Source organism: Cotesia glomerata, linkage group LG2, assembly GCF_020080835.1.
Source record: "Cotesia glomerata isolate CgM1 linkage group LG2, MPM_Cglom_v2.3, whole genome shotgun sequence".
Classification (NCBI taxonomy): Eukaryota; Metazoa; Arthropoda; class Insecta; order Hymenoptera; family Braconidae; genus Cotesia; species Cotesia glomerata.
Window position 1 is genome coordinate 23476439 of NC_058159.1, and position 25511 is coordinate 23501949.

The following is a 25511-nucleotide window of genomic DNA, read 5'->3' on the forward strand; positions in this document are numbered from 1 at the left end:
TAATTTACTACAAGCTGTGCGCGAATCTTGAGTTGAGACATCATTTAATTGTTTAAAGAAAATTTTTTACGTGAAGGAAACAAATGAAAAAAATTTCCATTTCAGCCGGAAAACTCAACCTTCGAATTTGTTGTTCAATGACCAGCACTCTACCAAACAAGCTGTTTGATTTGTCGCACAATATCAGGTTTTTCAGTTCTATGTAAGCAAATAAAAAACTTTGCATAACTCAACACTACGCAGACGTGCTATTTACTTAGTTCAGTCAAGAAAATTTTTTTGTTCTTCCGAGGTATACTTTTATCGATTCAAAGCAGCGACGGCCGCAGCTTAAGATCAATTAATTGTTGCAGCAAAAACGTTTTGATCTTAATTGAAGAAAATATTTCTTAGTTTACTAAACCATTTTATTGAATTGAGATAAAATTATTTTAAACAAAGTATGAAATTATAACAGACTCAATCATAAAAAATTTTGAATCAAAAAAAGAAAATTCAAGAAAATTAATTTTTTTTATAAACTTTCAAATCGTTCAAATATAATTTAATGTTTGTTATTTTATGATAGTAGAGAAAAAAATTTTTTTCTTTCATAATCTGTCATCGCGTCCCTTCTTTATATATATTAATTTAACAAAGTTCGTAGAAAAGTAGACATAGGATGTTAATCAATTACTAATTGTCAATTCATTGCGACGTTTTGGTCATATATTTAACCTTCATCAGGCATCTCAACACGCAGTACATAATAAACAGCATATATAATGCACATTTGATCTTATTAATATTTAAATTATATTGCAAATTAATACATTTGGTAAAATTATTATTTTGAACTATAAAAGCAACAAATGAAAACATGTGACCTATAGCTGGTTTTTTTTTTATGTATTATGCAACCGCTTTTTTCTGAGATACTATTATTCAAGGATAATATTATTCATTTTAACTTTATTTTCTTTGCGGAAATCAATTTTTTTTAAGACAATTTAAATCTTAGTATTTCCAGAAGTACCTCGTTTTGAGCCCCCCCCCCCTCCTCCTCCTCCTTCTCCATACTATTATACTATTTTGCACGACTCATGATGAGAAGCATCAAAGAGTGCTTTACGATCGAAAAATTCTGTTTGCTTTTTTTTTTTGCTACTGTTTTTTTCTGTAATTATTTTCAAATCGAGACATTAAATTTTTATTTTAATCTTTACAAATTTCTACTCAAAAAATATTAACCTACTTTAACAGAATGAGCAGTAAATTTTCGAGTGCTTTTTTCTCTAGGTGCAAATGTTATCATCCTTATAATAATTATAATTTAAATATTTATAATTATCAAACAACATTAAATATAGATAAACATAATATAATATATTCAAACGTGTGGAAATATATCAATATTGGAGTGTTATTAAACACTTATTGACAAAATTAATTATATAATAATAATCTACGTATAAATGAATTTATTCAAAAGTTATTGTACATGAGTATATTTATATTCAACATCAGCTTTTTATACAACCTGTATGCATTCTCTCTCATATTTTCAGGAAATAGATAATTATGATAGTGGATGACAGTGACAGCAGTCAGATGACGCTTTCATTATAATTTAACACAAATACGCCGTGTCAACTAAAATTTTGTTACGCCCCAAAAGCACGTTAATATATGTATATTTCACATATCCGTTAAATATATCCACCCGCATATACACCACGATACAAATCACGTGTTATCATTTGAAAATTTATTCATTAAACCAGAGTACCATTATATTTATAAACACCTCAAAAATAATTCATTGCTAATATTAATTAATATCACACATAATGGTATGGTGTTATTGTATACATTATACATAATGTGAATGTGACAATTAATCAAACACCAATCTGTGGCAATTATTCAAATGTACGATTGAGACATGTGTTAATTAAGGACGCTCTCGCGGGATCTCAATGTGTAATCTAATTTATTGTTTTGTTTATTTTCAATTATAACGTAAAATGTATATTACAACGCGGTATTTCGGGTTGAACAAAAGAGAAGCATTTAAAAAAATCGCTTTGTGAACATTATCTAAGCTTAAAAAGGCCATTCGACAACCGAAATGGGAATAGATTTTTTAAAGTTATAAAAAACTTTCAGGATCGTTAAAACTAATACAATAGTATAATTTCATCAAAAGAGCGGCATGATAGCCGAGCGGACTAAGTCATTATCCCGTTAGTTCGATCGTGCATCATGTCGTGAGGCGAGGGTTCGAGCCCCGACGGTTGTTCGAATAGTTCCAACACCAACCGTCGGAGATCGCTCCGGTAGCCGACTGTACTGGCATGGGTTTTCTATGTGGTTTCCCCATCGCCACTATTCCAACAACCGTTAGAAAAGGGTGAGGAATAGGGTAAATACAGTACAGAAAGCACAAGTCGGTCCACAGCCGCATTGAGAATAGAATTATGTGCGAAATGATATGTTGATTATAAAAAGCGGAGAACATGTTGATAATAAAAAGTGGAGAACATGTTGATTATAAAAAGAGCGGAGAACATGTTGATAATAAAAAGAGTTGAAAGATTGTGTTGATAATATAGAGCGGAGCATATGTTGATAATAAAGAGTTGAAAAAGACTATATGCGGAGAAGCTGAGACAATTAGCCTTGTAAAAACCAGAAAACGGTATACAAGTAAAACTCATAATAATAATAAAATAATTTCATCAAATACTGATGAATGAGTAGGTAATTTTTGGTTTAGGAAAATGAAATGACATAAAAATTGAATTTTATTTCATTACATAAGTTTTCAGATGAAATTTACAGAAATTCAATAGGTTATCGCATTCAAAAATCATTTAAAGAAATGTGATTTATTTTTCATTTTGAAAACTGCACGCCTTATAGCGCGAAGCACGTGAAGTACTGTTTTACTCCCGACTCGTCAAGGTTAAGCAATTTTGTGATCTCTAAATGCCTCCATCACATATTGCACTTATACAATAATATGAGTAAATGTACATCGAGAGAACACTTGAAGTAAACCATCTGACACTTCCTAAAAATCATTTTATGTTGCTATTTAGAAAAAAAAACGTTTCGAAAAAAATCTCATGTGAATGTCTTTTTTTAAACTTTTTTTAAACTACAGTCTTTGCTTTGTCATTATTGGATGAAACTTCAGGATTATTTAAGCTTCCCTGACTATCCCCGCGATGTTGTCACTATGTCTGTGTGTATGTTTGTTTGCGTTTACAAATTGTATATAGGACTTAAAAAACTACATAGATTGCTGCTATCCGCGTTCACCGATTTTCAAATTGGTTAACTCATTCAAAAGCTATTATGGCAAATTGAAAATGAAAAAAATACTGTTTCATCAAACATCCATCAGATTTTTGAGCTCGAAGAGCTCAAAAGCATAGAACATCTTCATTTTTGAGCTCGGAGAGCTCAAAATAACACAAAAATATTGCAACAGGCGGCAACGTCGGAAGCGCTTATAATGACTGAATTTACCGGGAAGTTGCAGGGATGGTCTCTAGGGTCAACCGTTTTCCAAATTTTTGCAAATCATCTGTTAAGGAGGTATTGCCCAAACTCACTTTTCTTACAATATTCTTCAATTTTTGAATACGCGTATTTTTAAGTGTCCTCTATACGAATAAATTTTTTTTAATTTAATTTTTTTTAATAGTAAAAAAAAAAAAAAAAAAATTTTATTTTGTTGAGGAAATTTTTTATGAAAATTATTTTTATTCTGAGTAATTTTTTTTTTTCTGAAATTATAATTATAAATACTATAATTATTATTATTATTATTATTATTATTTTTATAATTATAAATAACAGAAAATTTTTTACTAGAATCGTAAATTTACAAGCATGTATGCTTGCGGTGCTAATTTTCGAAATATTAGCAATTAAAAATCGTACATTTAACATGCATTCCCTATCTTGACCGTAGTTAGAGTGAAAATTTTATTGAATAACAACCATACTTTTCTTAGGATTTTTTTGAAAAACTGAGAATATTTAATTGAAGTTATAACAAGTATTTTTTTTATCAAAAATAACACAAACGAGCGGTATTCATTTTTTTATAAGAAATGTTTGAAGTTAGTGACTTTGGATATTTTACGTGAGTGGAAGTAAGTGAGCGATAGTCTGTAAAAAGAGGCAGCACTAATGCGTGAGAAAGAAACCAATAGCCCTAACCTATTGGTGTCTTTTTCTTGGGGCAATACCTCCTTAAACATATTCTTAGCTGAAAAATAAAAAACAATGCGCGAAATTTCAAAAGGTTTAAACACATGGATTATTATTTACTATTATAAATTTTACGTACCGTCAGAAAACGCTTCTTTCAAAATTTGAAGATTTTTTTTAATTTTGTAATTTGTGACCTTAAAATAAACAAAATAAATATGACAAATAGTTACATCAGTAAGTTGTTTGATGAAAAACAATTATTGTAAATTGATAATAAAAAAGGGGAAACTATAATTGAGCCAACAATCAGCATAAAGTAATTAGAGTCTCCAGTCGCGCAATTATTAATTAGCGAAACCTCAACAGCGTCAGTAGAAGGGATATGTATGGCACATATACGATGGAAAGATCACGAGAGAGCATTTTGGTTTCTACTCGAATAATCATGCAAACAACGTTGGCAATAATGTCGACTTGTGCAAAACGAATATATCATATGTATCTATAAACATATATGGTGTAGAAGTGTTGGTGATGTTTCCGTCGTACAGTAAGTTGTATGACGGTGATCTGGCATTTGCCATTGCGGCGGGTGCCTAAAGCCAAAAGCCAACGTTTGGTTGTTATATTATTCCTAAATCAGTCGAGCGAAGCCCTGCGAACGACGTCAACGTGGCCATGTAACTAAGTCTCGTTGAATGTTTCACTCTAGCCATATTCTACAGATACAGATACAGGTACAGAGATAGAGATAGAGACAGAGACACGATGAAACAATATAATATATAGTGATAGGAACGATTAACAAGTAAGAGAGCAAAAGAGCAAGAGAGTAAAGTTTTAACCCTCTGAAACCATTGCAGCAAATGACAAAGGAAATATATGATAAATACAGATCCAACTACACAAATAGAGAATTGTGTATCCTATAGGAAAGGGGTTAGTTGATCGAGACGCACTTGATGACCCTTGCACCCTGACTGGCTCTGTATAACACTACTCTCTATATCTCATATTATACTACTATACAATATACTATGCAGTATGTCAACGACTATAATCGATATTTTCCTCATACGTGTCTCTGGACGGTAATAACTATGACCCGGCGACTATTATGATGTACGTTTGATAGGTCGTTGCGACAAGGGGTAGCACGTTATCGAGTGAATGACCTGGTTATATTGCGTGCCAATCTTTCTTATATTTTTCCTATTCCACCGTACACTAGATATATTATATATTCTTGTTTTTATTATACATTTTTTGTAACTCTTTATCGTCATTATTATTACGTGCATACCGTCTTTGGCAGATGCACGCTATCGCTGTGCGAACATGAAACACTTTTAACTATTTAATTGTGTCAACTGTGGTAACTGCTTTTTTATTTCAACTCACTTTGTTGCTAATATTTTATTTTTTTAATGCTCAGTATGATTATAATACACTTTATTGTCGTTTCTATCAGAATGGACATCTACAAAACAAATTTTATGTAAAAATATGAAACTTCATAATACACCCACGGATAATTAAATTATATGTGATCATACATGAATATTTGTCCGGGTCTGAACATTTATAATTGTGTAGATTTTATACATTTTTTAAATAAAATAATCATCAAAATGGTTTAACATCGGTTACATGGTCTCATATGATTTCTTCTAAGGGTCATCAAGATGATAATTTTTTAATTATAAAGCATCGTTATAAATTTAAAATTTAAGCAATAGGAAAAAACACAGATATAAGACAATTTGGTAAGGGAAGGGCTTGATATATTGAATACAAAATTAGCTTGAATCAAGACAAATAATTTTTTAATCAAGTATAAAATTGCCTTAAACCAAGAATACTTTTTCAGTTCAAGAGTTTTTCTATTGTCAAAGCAATGATACTCTACAAAATGATTTTTTTGGTTCAAGAATTTTTTTTTTTTAATCAAGTTTATTTTTTTTCAGTATGCAAATGAATTAAATTGAAAGATATAGCCTGGTATCAGCTCTTAATATTATTGAAAATTGAATGAAATTTTTTTTCAAAATGTACAATGATGTACTAACTGAAATGCTTATTAAAGACTCAATAAAAGAATCAAATTAATACTAGAGCAATTTATCAGTATTTTGACATTATTTTCTGTTATATATTCGAAAATTCGAGCCAATTATTACTAACAAAACTACTACTGAAAATAACCTTCGACCGGTCCAAAATAATATATATACCCTTAGGGTCCTTTGATAATGACAAAAATTAAATAAAAAGAGGAAACTGCTTTTAAACTTAGATTTAATTTCAGCGACTGATTCAATATTAAAAATGCATTAAAGAAATACTGATAATGGTTTTTATAAAATAAACTTTTTTTTTACTATTAAGATTTTACTATTCAATTAGAGCAATGAGAACTTGTCACGTTTAATGCAAAAAAATTTGATTCTATTTTAAGAAAATTATAATCTTACAATCACTCAACCGGATGTAAAATTGTAAAAGTGATTCAAAGTATAATTTTTTTTTTTTTTTTTTGGAACTTACGCGTCAGCCTTCTGACCTAGACACGTGGGACTTACATCCCTTCTTTACTGGACTATTTACAATACATTTACCTCCTCAGCGGCTGTGGCCGGCTTACAACCTGCACCCGCATTTGCCTGTGCCCCGCCCTTTAGCACAGTGACCAAGGAAACCACAGAAACCTGGCCAGGGTACAGTCGGCAAGGGAGCAAGCCTTGGAAATCGCAGAAAAACTGCGACTACCAGGGCTCGAACCCATGCCTGAGCGACTGTTGGACGGGTAGTTCCAGACTTAAACCGCTCGGCCACGCAGTCGCCTTTATTCAAAGTATAATTAATAATAAAGAAAAAAATATAATTTACATATATACACAGAAAAAAAATTTTCTCGAATTAAGTAAATAATTTTAAAGAACTTCATCTTCTTGATTTGAGTAGAAAAATTCTGAAAATAAGAAATTTTTCTTGATTTAAGTAAATTTTACCTGATTCAAGAATTTTTCGTCTTAATTCAAGATAATGAAACTCTTCAAAATAATTTTCTTAGTACAAGAATTTTCATCTTGATTCAAGTTAAATTTTTTTCAGTGTATGAATAAGAGTGATAGATAACAAGAAATAAGTGAAGGCATATGTTATAAAAAATCTTTACTTCTTAAAAAACGTTTAATTTATCCGTAAAAAATTATTTACTTGGGGTAAAGAACTCATGCTTGCAATAAATTTTTATGAATATGTTTTTATTCTTTATATATTTTAATATTCTAACGCTTGGATATTTAATCAAAAAGTTTATTGAACCTAAAATAATAACACAGTACTAATACATGTAAAAAAATATCAAAAACGGTTGACTCTACAGGCCATGCCTGGAACCTATAAGGAAGATTCAGGAAGGGTTTTTCTATTGGTACTAAAAAAGGTAAGAAAATTGAGAAAATCAAAAATAAAAATTAGGAAAACGGTTGACCCTGAAGGCCATCCCTGCAACTTCCCGCTACTTTCGTAATTAAGCACTCAAAATTGCACTTATTAAGTTTTTGAGCTCTTTGAGCTCACAAATATAATTTTCGTGTAGTTTTCAGCTCTCCGAGCTCAAAAGTCTGATAGAAGTTTAATAAAACACTATTTTTTGAATTTTCAAACCGCAATAACTTTTGAATGAATGTACCGAATTTCACGTGGTTGGCGGCATTCGACGCAGTTTTTTAAATTCTATGGTATATTTTCAAACACAAATTGATCAGACCGGAAATTTCGGTGTAATTCGAAAAAAAACACTTTTTTTCGATTTCTTTCGTCAACGATAACTCACGAACGAATCAACCGATTTTGACCGGCTTGGTGGCGATCGACGTGGTTTTTTTTTTATGTTAAGAGCTGATTAGTTTTTGGAATTGATCAGTCAAGCCGTTTGAAAGTTATTAAAAAAAACCACATTTGAAAAAAAATTTTTTCGCAGTTTTTTGAAGATTTCTGAAAATCTATCGGTCCGAATCGGTCCAACTTGTATTCAAAGTTTAGTTGAACCTTTTCGAATGGCACAAACTGCGATCAAATCGGTCAAGCCGTTCAAAAGTTATGAGAGGTTTACATACACACACACAAACACATACACACACACACACACACACACACACCATCGCGGGAATAGTCAGGAAAACTTCCTAGGACCTCAAAACGTCGAGATCTGATGAAAACTCGATTTTCGAAAAACGGGGTAAAAACAATAACTTCCCGATTTTTGAAAATTATCAATTTTCTTAGCGGGAAGTTAAAAATTCTTCAAACCGTCCGATTACTCGTTGAATGTCCCATTACAAATTTGTTCTAACAAAGTCTTACCAACTACATTAAATAGATTCATAAATATTAATCAAACAATTAACATGAAATGTAGACTTTGTTGTCCAAAAATGTAATTTTTCACTTATGTTGAAATATTAACTTAAAAAGATATAATTTAGTGGAGAAATGTACTGAAAAAATATAATATAAGAAACTGTTAAAAGAAATGAATGGCGATAGCTATGTTTGAAAACAACAGCGGCACAGTGAATCCTTTCTTATTAGCGTATGAATTTGTGGAAAAGTTTAAACGACCTTTGAGGTTTCTATTGTCGACTGTGTGCTAGTATTATTATAATTGGCGTCCATGGTATTTTGGTCTGGCAATGGGCGCAAGCTTTAGCACAAAAGACGATTCGGCGAGGCATTTATATTATAGCCCGCGGGTCTTGCAAAGTTAATTCGACTACAAGAGCTCAAGAGCCAATGATACTCTCCGCATACTTTGCTAGTGTGCTATAGTTATGCATAACGAGCTCTCGAACGAGGTAAAAGTAAACCAACCATAATGACTAAACAAAAAAACTCATCAAACAGTACCAGTGGAAAAAAAAAATTATTAACAAGAATTCCTACTGTTTGGATAATAATATTTTATTCAATTAAATTTTTTATATAACCGAGTATGACCTGAAACCAAGAATTTCAATCATTTTATTGAATTAAAGTTACAGAAAAGCTCGTTATATATTTTCCATTTTATTCTCGCCGAAAAAAAAAAATGTAAATTTCATTACTCTCTATTTTTTAATTGTTCTCGGAAGGCAATTGTTTGGAAATTGAGTCCATGTTATTTTTAGTAATAAAATATTGAAAAATAAATACGATTTATTTACAATACTTATTATGAGAATTATTGAAGATAAATTTTTCAATTTAATTTTTAATTATTAATGTCAAAACAAAATTTTTTGTCGACTAAAAATTATTAATAATATACTTACATAAGTTTAACAAAGTCTAACATTTTTAGGATAAAATCAAAAAATTAAAAAAAATTTTCAAAATACCAATTTTTGTTTTTTTTTTTTTTAATATTTTTCAAAAACATTTTGTTTCAATTAAAAAACTTGAAATTTTAAAATCATTACTTAATCTTCTATTATTGGTTATATTTTTGTCGAATTTATCTGTGAATGCTTGTACTAATTAATTACATAAAGCTATATTATTTATAACTATAGTGCAATATTGATTGTGACTGTAAATTTTAATTAGCCAAATAGAGTAATTTTTTACAGTAAAAGGATTAGCTGATATCATATGTAAATTAAACAAGCAAACACACTGAAAATTACTAATTATCAAAACATTAAACTGGTGTTATTATGAATTATAACATTAACAAGTAGAACAACCAAGTATTTAATGCGTCAAAAGAAAAATATTTCACTGCTGTTAATATAATGATGTATAAAATAAAAAATAAATAAATGAGTATAACTCAGTCCGAGGGATGAGATTGGAACGGGTTGACGAGTAAGAAGATAAATCAATACAACTGAAATTGACGTCCGTATGAAGCCGACAGATGCTGTAACTCTGAGCAAGATCGTTGTTGATGGCTCATATAACCCTCCGGCAAAGCGACGGCCTTTCACGCTGACGCTTCTTGTCTATCACGTGTCGATGAAGAGACAACTCACGGAAGTACACCAGACTTGCATATTGTCAACCATTTTTGCTTCTAATCTTTTTATTATTAATTATTATCAAACTTTGCCTAAATTTTATCACCAGCTATTACTTTTCTCTTTACAATTTTGACAAATAAGGAAACTCACTTGATTCAAGAGAAAAAAATCTTGAACCAAGAGAATCGTCATGAAGAATTTTGAATTTCTCGTTAGAATAATCAATTTTTAAACAATCAGGAAGTTATCAGTTTCGTCCCGGTTTTCGAAGATCGAGTTATTATCAAATCTTTACATCTTGAGATTCTAGGAAGCTATTCTCACTATTCCTACAAGAATGTCGATACTGCCATTCTAATACGTCGTATCCCACATTTAGAAAATTTTACAGTAGACGGTAAAAACGATTCATTTTTAACATAGATTAAATGGAATTTGGCAGATGAAAATATTTATTTAAAAATAGTTATTAAACTATTTGACTTTTAAAATTTTAATATGACTTGCATAATATTGTTATGATTCCATTTTTCAAAAAAAGTCAGTTTGTCAAATTTTGTGGGATACGACGTATTAGAATGGCAGTATCAATGTACTGATTTGTACGTAGGTAAGCTTTTTATAACTTTTGAACAGCTTGACAGATCGAAACACGGTTTGCGGTATTCGAAAGAGCCTTGTTGCTCTAAGATTTCGTGTAAATTTAGGTCGATTTGGCCGGGTGGACTTTGAATAATCTCAAAAATAAAATTTTCAAAACAATGTTTTGTGTTGAAATTTGTGTGTTGAATATTACACTATAGTGTGTAGAGTTTAACATTCTCATGTGTTGGTTTAATAATTTAACACACTACAATGTTGAATTCTACACACTAGAGTGTAATATTCAACATACAAATTTTAACACTACACAATGACGAAAAATTTTTTACTGTGTAGTTATCAATTCCAAAAACTAACTTCAAAATTTACTATCGGATCATTTTTGATGTAATAAAAGTAACTATTGGTGTTTAGACAACTGCACCGAATACCGCAAAATTTGTCAAAATCGGTTGATTTATTCGTGAGATATTCAGTTTTTTTTCTAACAAACTTGTTAGAAACTTGATTCTAACAAACGTGGTTTTTCAATACAATTTTTTAATACTTTATCCGATCGGACTTTATCCTGCACTGAAAAAAAATTAACTTGAATCAAAAGAAAAATTCTTGAACCAAGAAAATAATTTTGAAGAGTTTCATTGACTTGAATCAAGACGAAAAATTCTTGAGTTAAGTAAAATTTTCTTAAACCAAGAAAAATTTTTTAGCTTAAGAATTTTTCTACTCAAATCAAGAAGATGAAATTTTTCAAAATTATTTGCTTAATTCAAGTAAATTTTTTTCTCTGTGAGAGAATTTTGGCAAAGCTCTCTTAACTGTGTTAAATGCCGTCCAGCATCACATCATAATCGGTTGATTTGTCCGTAAGCTATTGCAATTCAAATATATTCAAAAACGTGTCTTACTAAATACGAACTTGACTTTTGAACTCGAAGAGTTCAAAATATATAGCAGTTCTATCTTGGAGCTAGGACAGCTCAAAAATGTAAAATTGTGTTTTTGCAGAAAAATTTTTGAACCAAAAAGTTCGTCTTGGTATAAGTAAATTTCCCTTGGATAAAGATTTTTTTTCTTCAATGAAACAAATTTTCTTATCGTGTATAAATTAAGAATCGTTTATAATATATGGATGATAATGACAAAATAAGTTCATAATTAAAAAGTAATTTACCGGCTATGTAAATTACAATTTGATTGAATATTACATACGTGATATGTGCTTGGTTTTTTTTTATCATGTAATCGATTTAAACGATCAGTGTCGGTATAGTACCAGGCTAATGTTTATATGGGTTATATCCATACTAATACTCATAGCCATAGCCGTAGCCATAGGTATTTTATAGTTCTATATACAGCTATATACTCTTATCGACTGGAGCCCAGCCAAGTTGGCTGATTGGAGAGCCGTCGTGGTATGTGCACATATCGCGTGCCCGAAAGATCTTGGACACTCATGACCATCGGTTTTTCTCACTCATCGTATATAAACCTATATCTATATCTATTATATCTATACACTGAACCCATACTCTAATCTGGCAGGAGACTAGCAGAGAAGAGTGCAGAGTATAAAATCAAGCTACACTGCTATTATGGTGCACATATATAGAAGGACGCTGACATCAGCATGATAGTCATCATACCTTCTGTAGTTAGCGATTTGGAACAGTTGCTCCGGCTCATTTTACTTCATTTTTTACCTAACTTTATATTATAGATTTTTTTTTGTTCTATGGTATACTTTGATTTTGTTTTACGTATGCACAAATTTCGACAATACTAATGACTGTAATTGACAGAATTACAGTTATTAGTCACTGATATTTTTCTATCTAAATTATTGAGGTAGTAAGGGTACTCCAGCTGAAGAAAGCACTTAATTTAGAAAGTGAAAATGTGGTATAGACGCCATTGTGACAAAATATAAATATTCGTCGATGAGCCAGTAAATCATTTTTTGAAAAAAGTTAGAGGACAAAAAATTATCAAACTTGGCAAAGATGCTCAGATAATCATTTTTAACTTCCCGTTGAGAAAATTGAAAATTTTTCAAAATTCGGGAAGTTATTGGTTTTACCCCGTTTTTCGAAAATCGAGTTTTCATCAGATCTCGACGTTTTGAAGTCTTAGGAAGCTTCCCTGACTATTCTCACCATGGTCTGTGGGTGTGTGTGTGTGTGTGTGTGTGTGTGTGTGTGTGTGTGTGTTTTGAACGGCTCCACCGATCGGATCTAAATAGGTAACGATCCAAAGAGTATCATTACCATTAAATTTTGTGAAAATTTGAATCGATTCGGTTCGCTAGATTTTGAGAAATCTCAAAAATAAAATTTTGAAAAAATCATTTTTTTGGAATAACTTCTAAATGGCTCCACTGATCAATTCCAGAAACTAATTCGCTCTTAAAATTGAAAACCACGTCGATTGCTACTAGTCGCGTCGTGTGTGCGCACACATGTGTGTGTAAACCTCTCATAACTTTTGAACGGCTTGACCGATTTGGTGCCATTCGAAAGAGCTTGACCAAACTTAGATTTTGAATTTAATTCGGACCGATTCGGACCAGTAGGTTTTGAGAAATCTCAAAAAAACTTGAAAAAAAAATTTGTTCAAATGTGGTTTTTTTGGAATAACTTTCAAACGGCTTTACCGACCAATTCCAAAAACTAATCAGCTCTTAACATCAAAAAACCACGTCTATTGCCGCCAAGCCGGTCACAATCGGTTGATTCGTTCGTGAGTTAACGTTGACAAAAAAAATCGAAAAAAAGTGTTTTTTTCGAATTACACCGCAATTTCCGGTCTGATCAATTTATGATTAAAAATATATTATAGAATTTGAAAAACTGCGTCGAATGCTCCCAATCGCGTGAAAATCGGTTAATTCATTCAGAAGTGATTGCGGTTTGAAAATTCAAAAAAAAGTGTTTTATTAAACTCTTATTATACTTCTAAGCTCGAAGAGCTCAAAAACATCATCGGTGCGAGTTTAAGCGGTTAGATATGGAATTAGCGGGAAGTTGTAGGGATGACCTTTAGGGTCAACCGTGTTCCTAATTTTTTTTTGTATTCTTTCTGTCACTTTTGAACTAAAGAATTAAAAAAATGAAATAATTAAATAATAAGGAAAATATCCTTACAATAGTGACAACAATCTCTCTAAAGAATAATTATAGAAGAAAACAATGCAAGGTATACTAATCTAAGCTTAGTTCAGCTAAGAACTTACACTGATAGAAGGATTTGTTTATATTTAAAAAGATTTGCTAATATTTAACAAATCATTTATTAGAAGCCATTTATTAGTCCTTAACAAATATTTCTTAGTATTTAAAAAGATTTATTAATATTTAATAAATGAATATCAGATTTATTAAATACAAACAAATCATTTTAAATACTAAGAAATATTTATTTAATACTAAAAAGTGGTCTCTAATAAATGATTTGTTAACTATTAACAAATATTATTTAATACAAATAAATCCAAATAAATCCTTCTATCAGTGTAGTAAATTTGAATGAGCCCAAATACTAAAAAAACTATATAAAATATGGATTATTCATTTAAAAATAAAGTTTATTGAATTTTGAACAACAATTGATCAAAATGGCCAATTAATTAATGAGAAAAAAAAATATATATATATATATACTATACTAATAAAAAGGTCACGTGTGAATTATTGCAAATCTATCGATCATGTGGCATCACGAATTAGGAGGATATTCGAAAAATACCTGGAATAATAAAAGCTCGCGTGTGAAGGCGACCAAGCTCCTTTACGTGATATGAATCAACAATAAAATGCGTTTATAGATAGGTATGTGTATGTATGTATGTATGTATATACGTAAGTCGAAAAAAAGTTTACTTTCACCTCTAAAACAATAAACAGTATTTAACAAAAACTAAATAATAGTTTTTTAATTAAAGTGAACTTACGTTAGTTTAGAAGAAGTTGAAGCAAAATTAATTGTTTAACTATTTTCTTCGAGATAGAGTTAAATTCGAGTATTGAAGACTTTAAGTGAGTTCCACGAACTTCAATTTAACATAATTCAATACCGTTTTCACTCTGTTTTTTTAACTTATAATGATCTTCAACTTACTGTCAACGAACTAAAAACTTTTTATTTCGATTTAATTTTAATAAAGATTACGTATTTTTTCGCCATTGATTGCTAAAGTCAAAGTTAATGAAAATTTTATAATATTAAAACTTTTCCGGATTTGTTTTTTAGAGTAATTTGAAACCTTTGGGATCGATTAGTTACAAAATTTAATCCATTCGAGTATTTCGTTAATTGAAGAGATTACTAAAAAAACTACCCAGCTATAAAAAACCTAAATAGCTCAAGGCGAAATGACCATGTAAAATAAAATAGTAACTAGAACAAGCTGAATCTGTTTAAAATGTTTAATAAATTATTTTATACAAAAAAATCTAAAGTGGTTGAATGATCCTGCAGGCTCGCCTCAAAACTTTTTGGTTCGTTTTATCTCAAAAACATTAGTGTCCATTAGGGTGCTAAAAAAAATAACTTTTTTTTTAACTTACCTCAGAATTTCGGGGCTGCTGAATGCGAAGTTTAATCTCAGTTAATTTAGTTCTTACTGTTAATTTCTATTTCATTTATTCTACTTGAAAAATACTAAAAAAAAAAGTGAGAAAATGAAAACATTTTTTGTTTTTTTCTAAATACGTATTGAATTTTAAATAACCATTCTTGCGGTAATGGACCGATAATCTAAAAACTTAAGTTATAATACGATGCACAGTAACATTAAAAAAAAGTTTTTGGTAAAATTGAGACATTTTCTCGGGAATAATATATAAACCTGAAGTATAAAATTTTAAAAGGCTATTAAAGAGACGAGAAGTTGATGAAAAAGTTTTATTTCAAGTTTAACTTTCATTCTTAATTTGATGCTTAAGTTTTTTCCGGGATTTTTTTTTTTATTTATAAAATTGAGCTATCTCCTGCAGTGTAAAAAGAGCCAGAGCTATACAATTGCTTTATAAAATAAGTTGACATCGTTTTAAAAGTAAGCTTTCTTAAAAAGTTTTAATTCATTTTCTATTTTAAATTAAACTATATCAACTTTTGCTGACTTTAATTACGCTATTGTATAAGTCTAACTTTGCACAATGAATATAAATAACTTGTATTTATTTACTTTAATTCATATTTACTTTTTTTTCGCAATTTTCAAAAGAATTAAATTATTTATTCACAATAGAAAGTCTAATGATAAAAAAATAATTCCCTTTCATTTTTTTCTCCACTTATTAAAAATTAAATTTCCTTTCAAGTCAAGTATTTTCATTACAGCCAAATATTAAAGCTGCAATCAAGCGCCATCTAGTGACCACAACAAAATACTTTTAGCGCTAAAGACTAGCTAGTCGGTAATAGAAAAGTTTTTAATTCAGAGCTAATTTTTTAATCCAGGATCTTACAATTATTTTTTTTTTATGTCAGTTAAAACTTGATTAAAAAAATATTCAAAAATAATATTTAGTGATCAAAATATATTTATATTTAATGAATGATTTACATTATTAAGAATGATTATTTCACATTTCATTCTAAGAATATAATTTCAATTTTCTTATTTATAATGCGTAAGGCACTGGCATTAGTTTTAATTAAATAATAACAATAGGTTAATTATTATAATTACTTTTTGATAAATTAAATACAAGTATCTTTCAACATGTCAATGAAAATACTCTTTGGGAAAAAATACAAAATAGGACGGAAAAAAAAAATGAAATTATATTTAATTTATAAAGGAAGACTTTTTTTCCATAAATTATTTATAATTGATTAATAATAATGAGGATTTTTTTAAAATTGTAACACAATTAATCTATAAACCAATAGATCAGATTAATAAAATTTTTACAAATTAATTTCAAAAAATAAAAAAAATTTATTTTTGTTTTATAAAAATATCAATTTAACTGCGGTAATCGGAAGATTTGATTAAGTTTTGAAATTTATTTCTCATAAGTATTATAATAAACGGCGGTTATTCGAGTAGGGATTTTGTAATATCCGCGGTGAAGTTTCAATAACTCGGAGTAAAAGGGAGTCGATGTAATCTTCGAGATCAGCTAGTCGTCGTTTTTTATCATTAACTTCTGTTTGCAATTGTAAAGCCATCTCAATGAGATCCTGAAAAATAAAACAAAGATTTATATAAATCTAAAATTATTCCCGATAATGATTATGACGATGATGATGATGATGATAGTTGTGTATTATTACCTCACGTGTTTTACCGTCAAACTGTGCAAGAACCTCATGAGGAAGTCGACTTTTTACTCCCATATTATTTTTAGTAGCATCTTCACCGCCAATAATAATTCTCTCGGAAGATAATTTAACTTCCTCATTGATATCTTTACCCTTAAGTAATTCTTTGTCTCTATTCTTTTTATCTTTCTTAGATATTTTATCATCCTTTTGACTTTTATTGCCCGCTTTATCGTCCTTAACATTAGGACTACGATCTCTACCACCACCAATACTTCCACTAATCAACTGTTTTTCTTCTTTCGAATTACGATCTTTCATACTTATTTTATCGTCTTTATTAGTACGTTTAACTTGAATTATTTCACGTGGCGCAGGGCTCGGTGGTTCTGGAGTATCACGAAATCTCATTGTTGTCGTCGTTGTTGATGGCGATAAATTTACTGATGATGTCGTCAATTCACGATTATCTTTCGCTTGATCTATTACTATTTTAGGAGTTAATTTATTATCCCATTTTTTATTACTTATATTCGACGATTGTAATCCATAAAGTTTTCGACCCCATTCATCTTGTTCGGCTTCATTATTGTTGTTAATATTATTATTATTGTTGATGTTATTATTGTTACCAGTAAAATTATTTGAAGATAATGATGAGTTTAAATTAGAGCCCGTGCTAAAACGAGGCGGCTTATTCGGAGCTGGATTTGTGGGTGTTGATAATATATTTAAATCCGTTGTTCGTGAACTTTGCGTTGTTGAATTGCTGGAATAACCAGACGTTAAGCCACTTGATACTGGAGCATTGAGAGATGAAGCTGAACTTTTGTGTGATAAATCATCAAACTGGAAAATAAAATTTTTTATATGATTTTATCCGTACCTTCAAGATAAAAATTTTTTTAAAAGCTTCAATACTACTGAATTTTTCCATGTCATATACCATTAAACTGTTGAACAGCTTGACCGATCAAAACGGGGTTCACAGAATTCAAAAGAGTTTTATTGCCATTAGGTTTCATGTGAGTTTGAATTAATTTAGCTTAGTAGATTGTAAGTAATCTCAAAAAGAAAATTTTCAAAGAAATGATTTTTTTTCAATAATTTCTAAACTAGTGTATCGATCGATTCTCAAATCTAATCAGATTTTAACCACAAATAACAATATTAATAGTCGCGAACCGCATCAAAATCGGTTTATTCGTTCAAGAGATATCATAGTGGAAAAATTTGGAAAAAAGTTTTTTCTTCAAATAACTTCAAAATTTGTCCTCTGATCATTTTCAATTTAATAAGTTAACTGTTACTGCTTAAAAAAACTGCATCCAACGGCGTCAAGTTTGTTAAAATCAAATAATTCGTTCGTGAAATATCCAATTATAAAAAATTTAAAAAAAAATTAGGAAAACGGTTGACCCTGAAGGCCATCCCTGCAACTTCCCGCTACTTTCGTAATTAAGCGCCCAAAATTGCACTTATTACATTTTTGAGTTCGAAGAGCTCAAAAATATAATTTTCTGTAGTTTTGAGCTCTCCGAGCTCAAAAGTCTGATGAAAGTTTAATAAAACACTATTTTTTGAATTTTCAAACCGCAATAACTTTTGAATGAATGAACCGATTTTCACGCGGTTGGCGGCATTCGACGCAGTTCTTCGAATTCTATGATATATTTTTAAACACAAATTGATAAGACCGGAAGTTTCGGTGTAATTAGAAAAAAACACTTTTTTTTCGATTTCTTTCGTCAACGATAACTCACGAACGAATCAACCGATTTTGACCAGATTGGTGGCGATCGGCGTGGTTTTTGGATGTTAAGAGTTGATTAGTTTTTGGAATTGATCGGTCAAACTGTTTAAAAGTTGTTCAAACAAAACCACATTTGGAAAAATTTTTTTTCGCAGTTTTTTTAAGATTTCTCCAAATCTATCGGTCCGAATCGGTCCAACTTGTATTTAAAATCTAAGTTTAGTCGAACCCTTTCGAATGACATCAACCGCGATCAAATCGGTCAAGCCGTTCAAAAGTTATGAGAGGTTTACATACATACACACACACACACACACACACACACACACACACACACACACACACACACACACATACAGACGTACAGACACCATCGCGGGAATAGTCAGGGAAGCTTCTTAGGACTTCAAAACGTCGAGATCTGATGAAAACTCGATTTTTGAAAAACGGGGTAAAAACAATAACTTCCCGATTTTTGAAAATTTTTAATTTTCTTAGCGGGAAGTTAAAAAAGTGATTTTTAATATAATTTTCACATTCTTCTTCAGACCGAATTTTTTTCTGAGAATTTTAGTTAAGCTCTCTTCACCGCGAGAAATACCGCCAAACACATCAAAATTTTGGAGCTTGGAGAGCTCAAACTAGCTCGCGTTACTAATGCCAAAAGGGCGTATAAAAAAATTTTTTTCTTCCAATCAACCTAAAAATGTTTACAACATTCAGATCTGTAAGAAAAGTGAATAAAAAAAATTTTTTTTTGTATACGCCCTTTTGGCACTAAAACAAAAAAATTTTAAAGCCAAAAGGGCGTATCATTTTTTTTTATCGTAATTAATTATTAGCCTTAAAAAAAAAGTTATAACACCGGTAAAAATAATGACTTTTCAACTCATTTTATTTAAAAAGAATATGGATTTGAATTAATAAGTAAAAAAAAACCAGAATAACAATAACATTCTATTTGAAGAAAAATGTATTTGACTCTATGACAAAATTTTTATCTCTATTCATTTTTGTACGCCAGGCACGGTTCCAAAAAAATACCATCGATATTACAAAAATCTGTGCTTTGATGATGGTAACAACTGATGAATTTGTTTTAAGATCAAAGTATTTCTTCAAAGTTTAGATTTACAAGCAATAAATATTTACTATTTTTTACTTTCAGAAGCAAAAGATAATGATAGTGGAGACGGCATCGGAGTAGTGCCTAGCTAAATTGATATTTTAGTTTCTTATTTAATCAAATACATATTCTCTTCAAAAAAAATGAGTAGAAGAGTCATTATTTTTACCAGTGTTATAACTTTTCTTTTTTTTTTAGGCTAATAATTAATTATAATTATGATTTAAAAAAAAATGATACGTCCTTTTGGCTTTAGAATTTTTTTTATCTTAAAGCCAAAAGGGCGTATACAAAAAAAAAATTTTATTCACTTTTCTTATAGATCTATATGTTATAAACATTTTTAGGTTAGTTGAAGTGAAAAAAATTTTTTTTATACGCTCTTTTGGCTCTGCAGAGCCAAAAGAGCGTAGATGTTGAGATGCGCCCTTTTGGCATTAGTAACGCGAGCTGTAAAACTGTGTTTTTTTTTTTATATTATTCAAATTCTAAATATTTTTAGAAGAAAATTGAAAATTCTCAAACAAAAAAAGTAAGTATTGCCTAAAAAATTTGCACTGAAGACTTTTTTTTTTTAACATCATAGTATTTTTAAATCCGAAAGACGCCATTGAATTTTTTTTAACAAATTTTAAATCCAAGTATTGTAATTTACAATTAGAAAAAAAAATATTTCTGAAAACGTTAAATTAAGGTAGTACGGTTATGAAAGCAATATTTCAAGAAATCCTCGAAACTTTGAATATAAGTCATTAAATACATAATACATATGCTGTTAAAATTTGAAGACGATTTACCACACCAAGCTCGAGATAATTGCAATTGAAAATGACATTTTTGTACATGTAACATAGGAGAAGCGTGGGAAAATGACAGTATTTTTAATTTTTTCCATCGAAAGAATTTCAAGACTTTATCAAAAAACTAGTAGATTGAAGAATATGATATTTCGAACAATTAAAAAAAAATGAAAATTTTTTACCATGTAGTTTTCGAGATTAATTAAAATCAATTTCACTTTTAGAGGATTATTTTTAGGAGAGGGGGTACAAAAAACAGCCGCTAGTCACTGAAACCGTAGTGTGTGTGTATATGTATAGAGAATATAGTAGTGACGAGTACAGTAACGTTAAAAAATCTTAACCTACAACCTTAGCTCTGTCGATACGTATAACATGGATAGCGAGTCAAAATTTTTGATCTGGATTGTCGCGGAGGTACTACCTTAATGCTCACTACAGTGACATGAACGAGTTTTGAAACATAATCATATGAAAGTTAAAATAAAAAAAACAACAAACCGTAAATTCATCATCATCTTCACTAATAACACCAGGATCAGCTTCACCAGGTTCCTGCCTAGTCGGCCTAATTTGATGTTCTTCAACTTCATCAAACTCATGTTCATGGTCCAATTTATGTTTACTCTTGCCTTTAACACGATTCCCGATGGATTTAGCTAATTTTTTCAAGCCCTTACGTTTCTCCAAACTACCAATACTTAGAAGACTGCCACCAATCGAGTGAGCTGCCGTTGACAGCTGACCCAGTGAACTTTTATGACGTTCTTTACGCGTTAAATCGGTAAGACTGCCGGCTTTAACAATAAAACCTATTTTAACTTCAAGCTCACCGCGTTCTTTTGTATTTTCTTTTCCGGGTTTACTACCAAGGCTATACCTGTTGACATTAAAGAGAGTTTAATCAGTATTGTATTTTTTTTTATTTTCGAAAAACCTGTCTTATCAGCTATGATAAATGATAGGGCATTTTTTTTGTTTTTATAACCATTTACTAATTAGTAATTACCATCTATTTCTCGGTCTTTCGTAAACATCGAAACTCGATAATGGAACGGTGACCATTCCTAAGAACTCGTCGACGCCCAGGAAGTTACGATGAAGAGCAGTGAGGACAATTTCCGCCGTATTGCCCTGTGAAGGAATCTGGAGTTCGCATTCTTCGTGCCACTCAACATTCTCGCTGGCCTTCTCTTTAACTGACGTTTGATATTTCTCCTTGCCAAGTCCGATTGTCACGAAGCAGTCGTTAGTCTCTGATGAAAATAAAGTAGGCGTTGAATAAAAAAGGTCAAATTACAGAGTTCACTATTTAAACCTTTTCGTAATTTATATGTCATAGAAAAATTTTGGGTCATAATATAAATTCATATATTAATTTATCATTTCAATCTTTATCGCTTATACAATTACTTTTTATTTTAAACTTTTTTTCTATCATGAATAAATAAATTGCTAATTATAACTACATTAACATAAAATTTTGCACGAGATTCACGTCTTTCAAACAAACCTTCAGTATAAATTTTATTGTAAATTATTCGCTATTATTTAATTAACATTATTTTTAACAAACATATTGAATTATTTATTTATTTTTTTAATAATCGAGTCACGAATTTCTTGCTAATTTTTTTATTACTTTAATAAAAAACTAATAATATTATCGACGATCTAATTAGCAATTTGTCTAACTCCTTATTTTTTAGAGGGTGATTTTTTAACATTTTAATGTAGCAATAGTCCAATTATAAATTATTTGAATGATTCAAACGAAAATATTATATCTATATTAGATATTAATGATATTAAATGGTTTTTTAAAGTGATAATAAATTTTGTAATAATTATTTTTTTCGTACAAATGGAAGATTCTCTAAAATCGAGTTAGACAATTTGTTAATTAGAACGTCGTTATATTATTACTGCCAAATTAATATAAAAATAATTAGTCAATAGATGAATTTTATTTCAACAATTAACCTGAATAATTTTCGTAAATAAATATAACAATAAAAAACTATTTTTATTAAACAATTAAGTAAACAATAACTGTTTAAATTATTAATCATATTTACGTAATGTACATTGTATAATAAACAAATGAAAATAATCAAATGTAAATAAACGTCTATGTGTTGTATGCAAATTATAAAGTCTTAACAATTTAATACCACGCCTTTATTTACGGGCATTCTTTTGCGCGAGCTCATCATCACCATCACCATCGTCACCACTACAACACTTGCTGTATCAGTATATATATTTGATGATGAAGATTATGTACAGTTTCCCATACAGTGGTTTTAAAACATTCTTCATACGAATTACCTTCATTATAACAGTATCCCTCTCATAAAGTTTACCATAATTAAAATGAATTTATTATTATATGCATATAGTATAATAGTAAATTTGAATGAATGCATAAAAAACTCACTATGTTTTCCTTTTGTTAACAATCCTCGTGCCCTTTGAACTGAAACACAAAAAAAATTTTATTTAGTATATTATTTATTGACACAAGTCATAAATATATAATTTATAAGACCATTTAATTATTTAATTTAATTTTTATAAAATAAAACATGCGTGCACTTAAGTGCAACATCCTGTCACTGATCTCACGCATTCTGGAGTCGTCAAACAAGTAAAGTAGCCGGTTGTAAATGTAGCATTTCTGGTCACTATTATTTTATTTTTTATTTTAAATTACAATTAGAATCAATCGCACCATATTTTAAATTAATGTGTAAATAATTAACATGTACGTTGATTTGAAAAAAACAAAATGAATTATTCAAATTAATAATTAAAAAAAAATGTACTTAATCGTTTGAGAATTTATTTCACGGACTACGGAGTAGAGGGAATAGAATAGAAGAAAAAGTCTTGTATGGATGAGAAGCTAAGGGAAAGGCTGAATATGTACGGGTGTTTTATTTGTACGTGACTGGACGTTGATGTACATTGAATACATCTTTCTAAACAGTAACAGTATAATAATAAAACCCAGGTATCCAAGGTATGTTAAAATTGTTTTCTTTGAGATTTTCTCGTCTGCTTCGTCCCCACATTAAACATTCATTTATTGTTTTTTTACCCCATCTTTTTTATAATCAATTTAAGTTATCTTCGACAATTGTACAGAAGCTTCTATTTTTTTATTAAAAATTTTTATTAAAAAAATAAAAGTTGGATTTTTTTTTTAATTATTTGTATAATCATCATTTTAAATAATCATTTATCAATGAATTATAAATACATAAATACAATTTTTATTTATAATTTAATAACATGATATCACGCTCGAATGCAGGGAAATCGCGATCCAATTTCTCAAAACATCACGTGTTTTCACAGTAACTCTATCAGTTTCTTTAACAAAATTTTTTCTCTTCTTATTAATTAATTATAAATTCATATAATTTATCAAGTACATATTTAATTAAATTAAAATAGTTAATAATTTTCTATATTTTTGTAAAAAGATAAATTTTGATTAAAAAAAAGAGATAATAATTTAAACTGTAAAATAATTGAATTTTATCGGTGTCACATGTAATGTAACGGTTTTAAAACCAAGACATCATCATTATCATCAACAGCTGAGAAAGTGGAGTTGGCAGTTAGACTGGCTTTACAAATACCTTGATTAACTGGAATTTTGCATGGTTTCACTGGATCCATATAAATGCAGACTAGTTAAATAAAAGTACGTACTCACTAAAAATACGATAATTATTTAAAGTAAAATAATATTAATTGTATGCAATTAATGTTTTTAATAATCGTGTGAATATTCAAAGTGTTAGAATTAATATAGTGGCCTTGTGAACGGTACATTGACTTATTCGACCCAGCTACCTACTTTTTTATAAATAAACAACATACACACATTTTTCCCTAATTCAAAATGTTTTGTTTTTACCTAAAAATAAAAATTTTTAAATTAGTTTGCGTAAAAAGAGAAAATTTATAATTGTAGTTATAAGTAAAGACAATAATAAACATGATCGTTATAAATATACATACCTGTTACCTGGACGTGTGTTGGACTCCACATGTTGCTCTACCACAATCTCAGTAAATGTCAAATACGTCAGAGTATCATTGGATAGTGTGTATTATTATAAAACTATAATTGTTTGGTTGTTTAACTCTCCACACTACTCGTAAATACAAGCTGTTGTTGGAGATGACGAATCACCTGGACGACTCACTAGACGTCAGTTAATTTATAATTCACCATTATTATAATCCGAAATTACAAATCCTTTGTTGGTAAACACAATGCTTTTTTTTTTAATTATTATTATTGTTATAATTATTATTAAATCTGTATATTTATTATTAAATTTTAAAGTTTTATGGTTTATTGGAATTAATACATTATTGTTTTCGTACTCCGTAATGTTCGGTTGGTCGCGGATAACTATCCGAACAATGCTTCTTACTATATTTTACCATCACACATATTCTGCGCAGTTCCTTTGCGCACGCTCACACGCGCAGGGCCGTAAAAGCAAGATCTAAAACCCCGCGGTTTTTTTATTCGAATTTTTTTAACTTGACTGCTAATTACTATTGCGGTTATTTATTTTTATTATTTTATTGATAAATAAACCTTGGAGTTTATTTATTTTTTTTTTAATAATATATTTCACTTATAACTTAACGTTATAAATAACAGTCAAGGATATTTTTTTATTTTTATCGAGTTTATTGATTGATTAACA

General features: G+C 29.5%; 1 protein-coding gene across 1 annotated transcript; it reads right to left on the reverse strand.

Annotated features, from left to right (window-relative positions):
- Positions 1–16787: 16787 nt before the first annotated feature.
- LOC123259633 (rab11 family-interacting protein 2) lies at positions 16788–25217 on the reverse strand. Its single transcript, XM_044720250.1, has 6 exons — positions 24808–25217; positions 23213–23251; positions 21782–22028; positions 21274–21652; positions 17106–17942; positions 16788–17012 (listed from the first exon to the last, which is right to left on the reverse strand). Exons 1-6 carry the CDS (start codon positions 24836–24838, stop codon positions 16851–16853), a joined length of 1695 nt encoding a protein of 564 aa, XP_044576185.1. The 5' UTR covers positions 24839–25217; the 3' UTR covers positions 16788–16850.
- Positions 25218–25511: the final 294 nt, after the last annotated feature.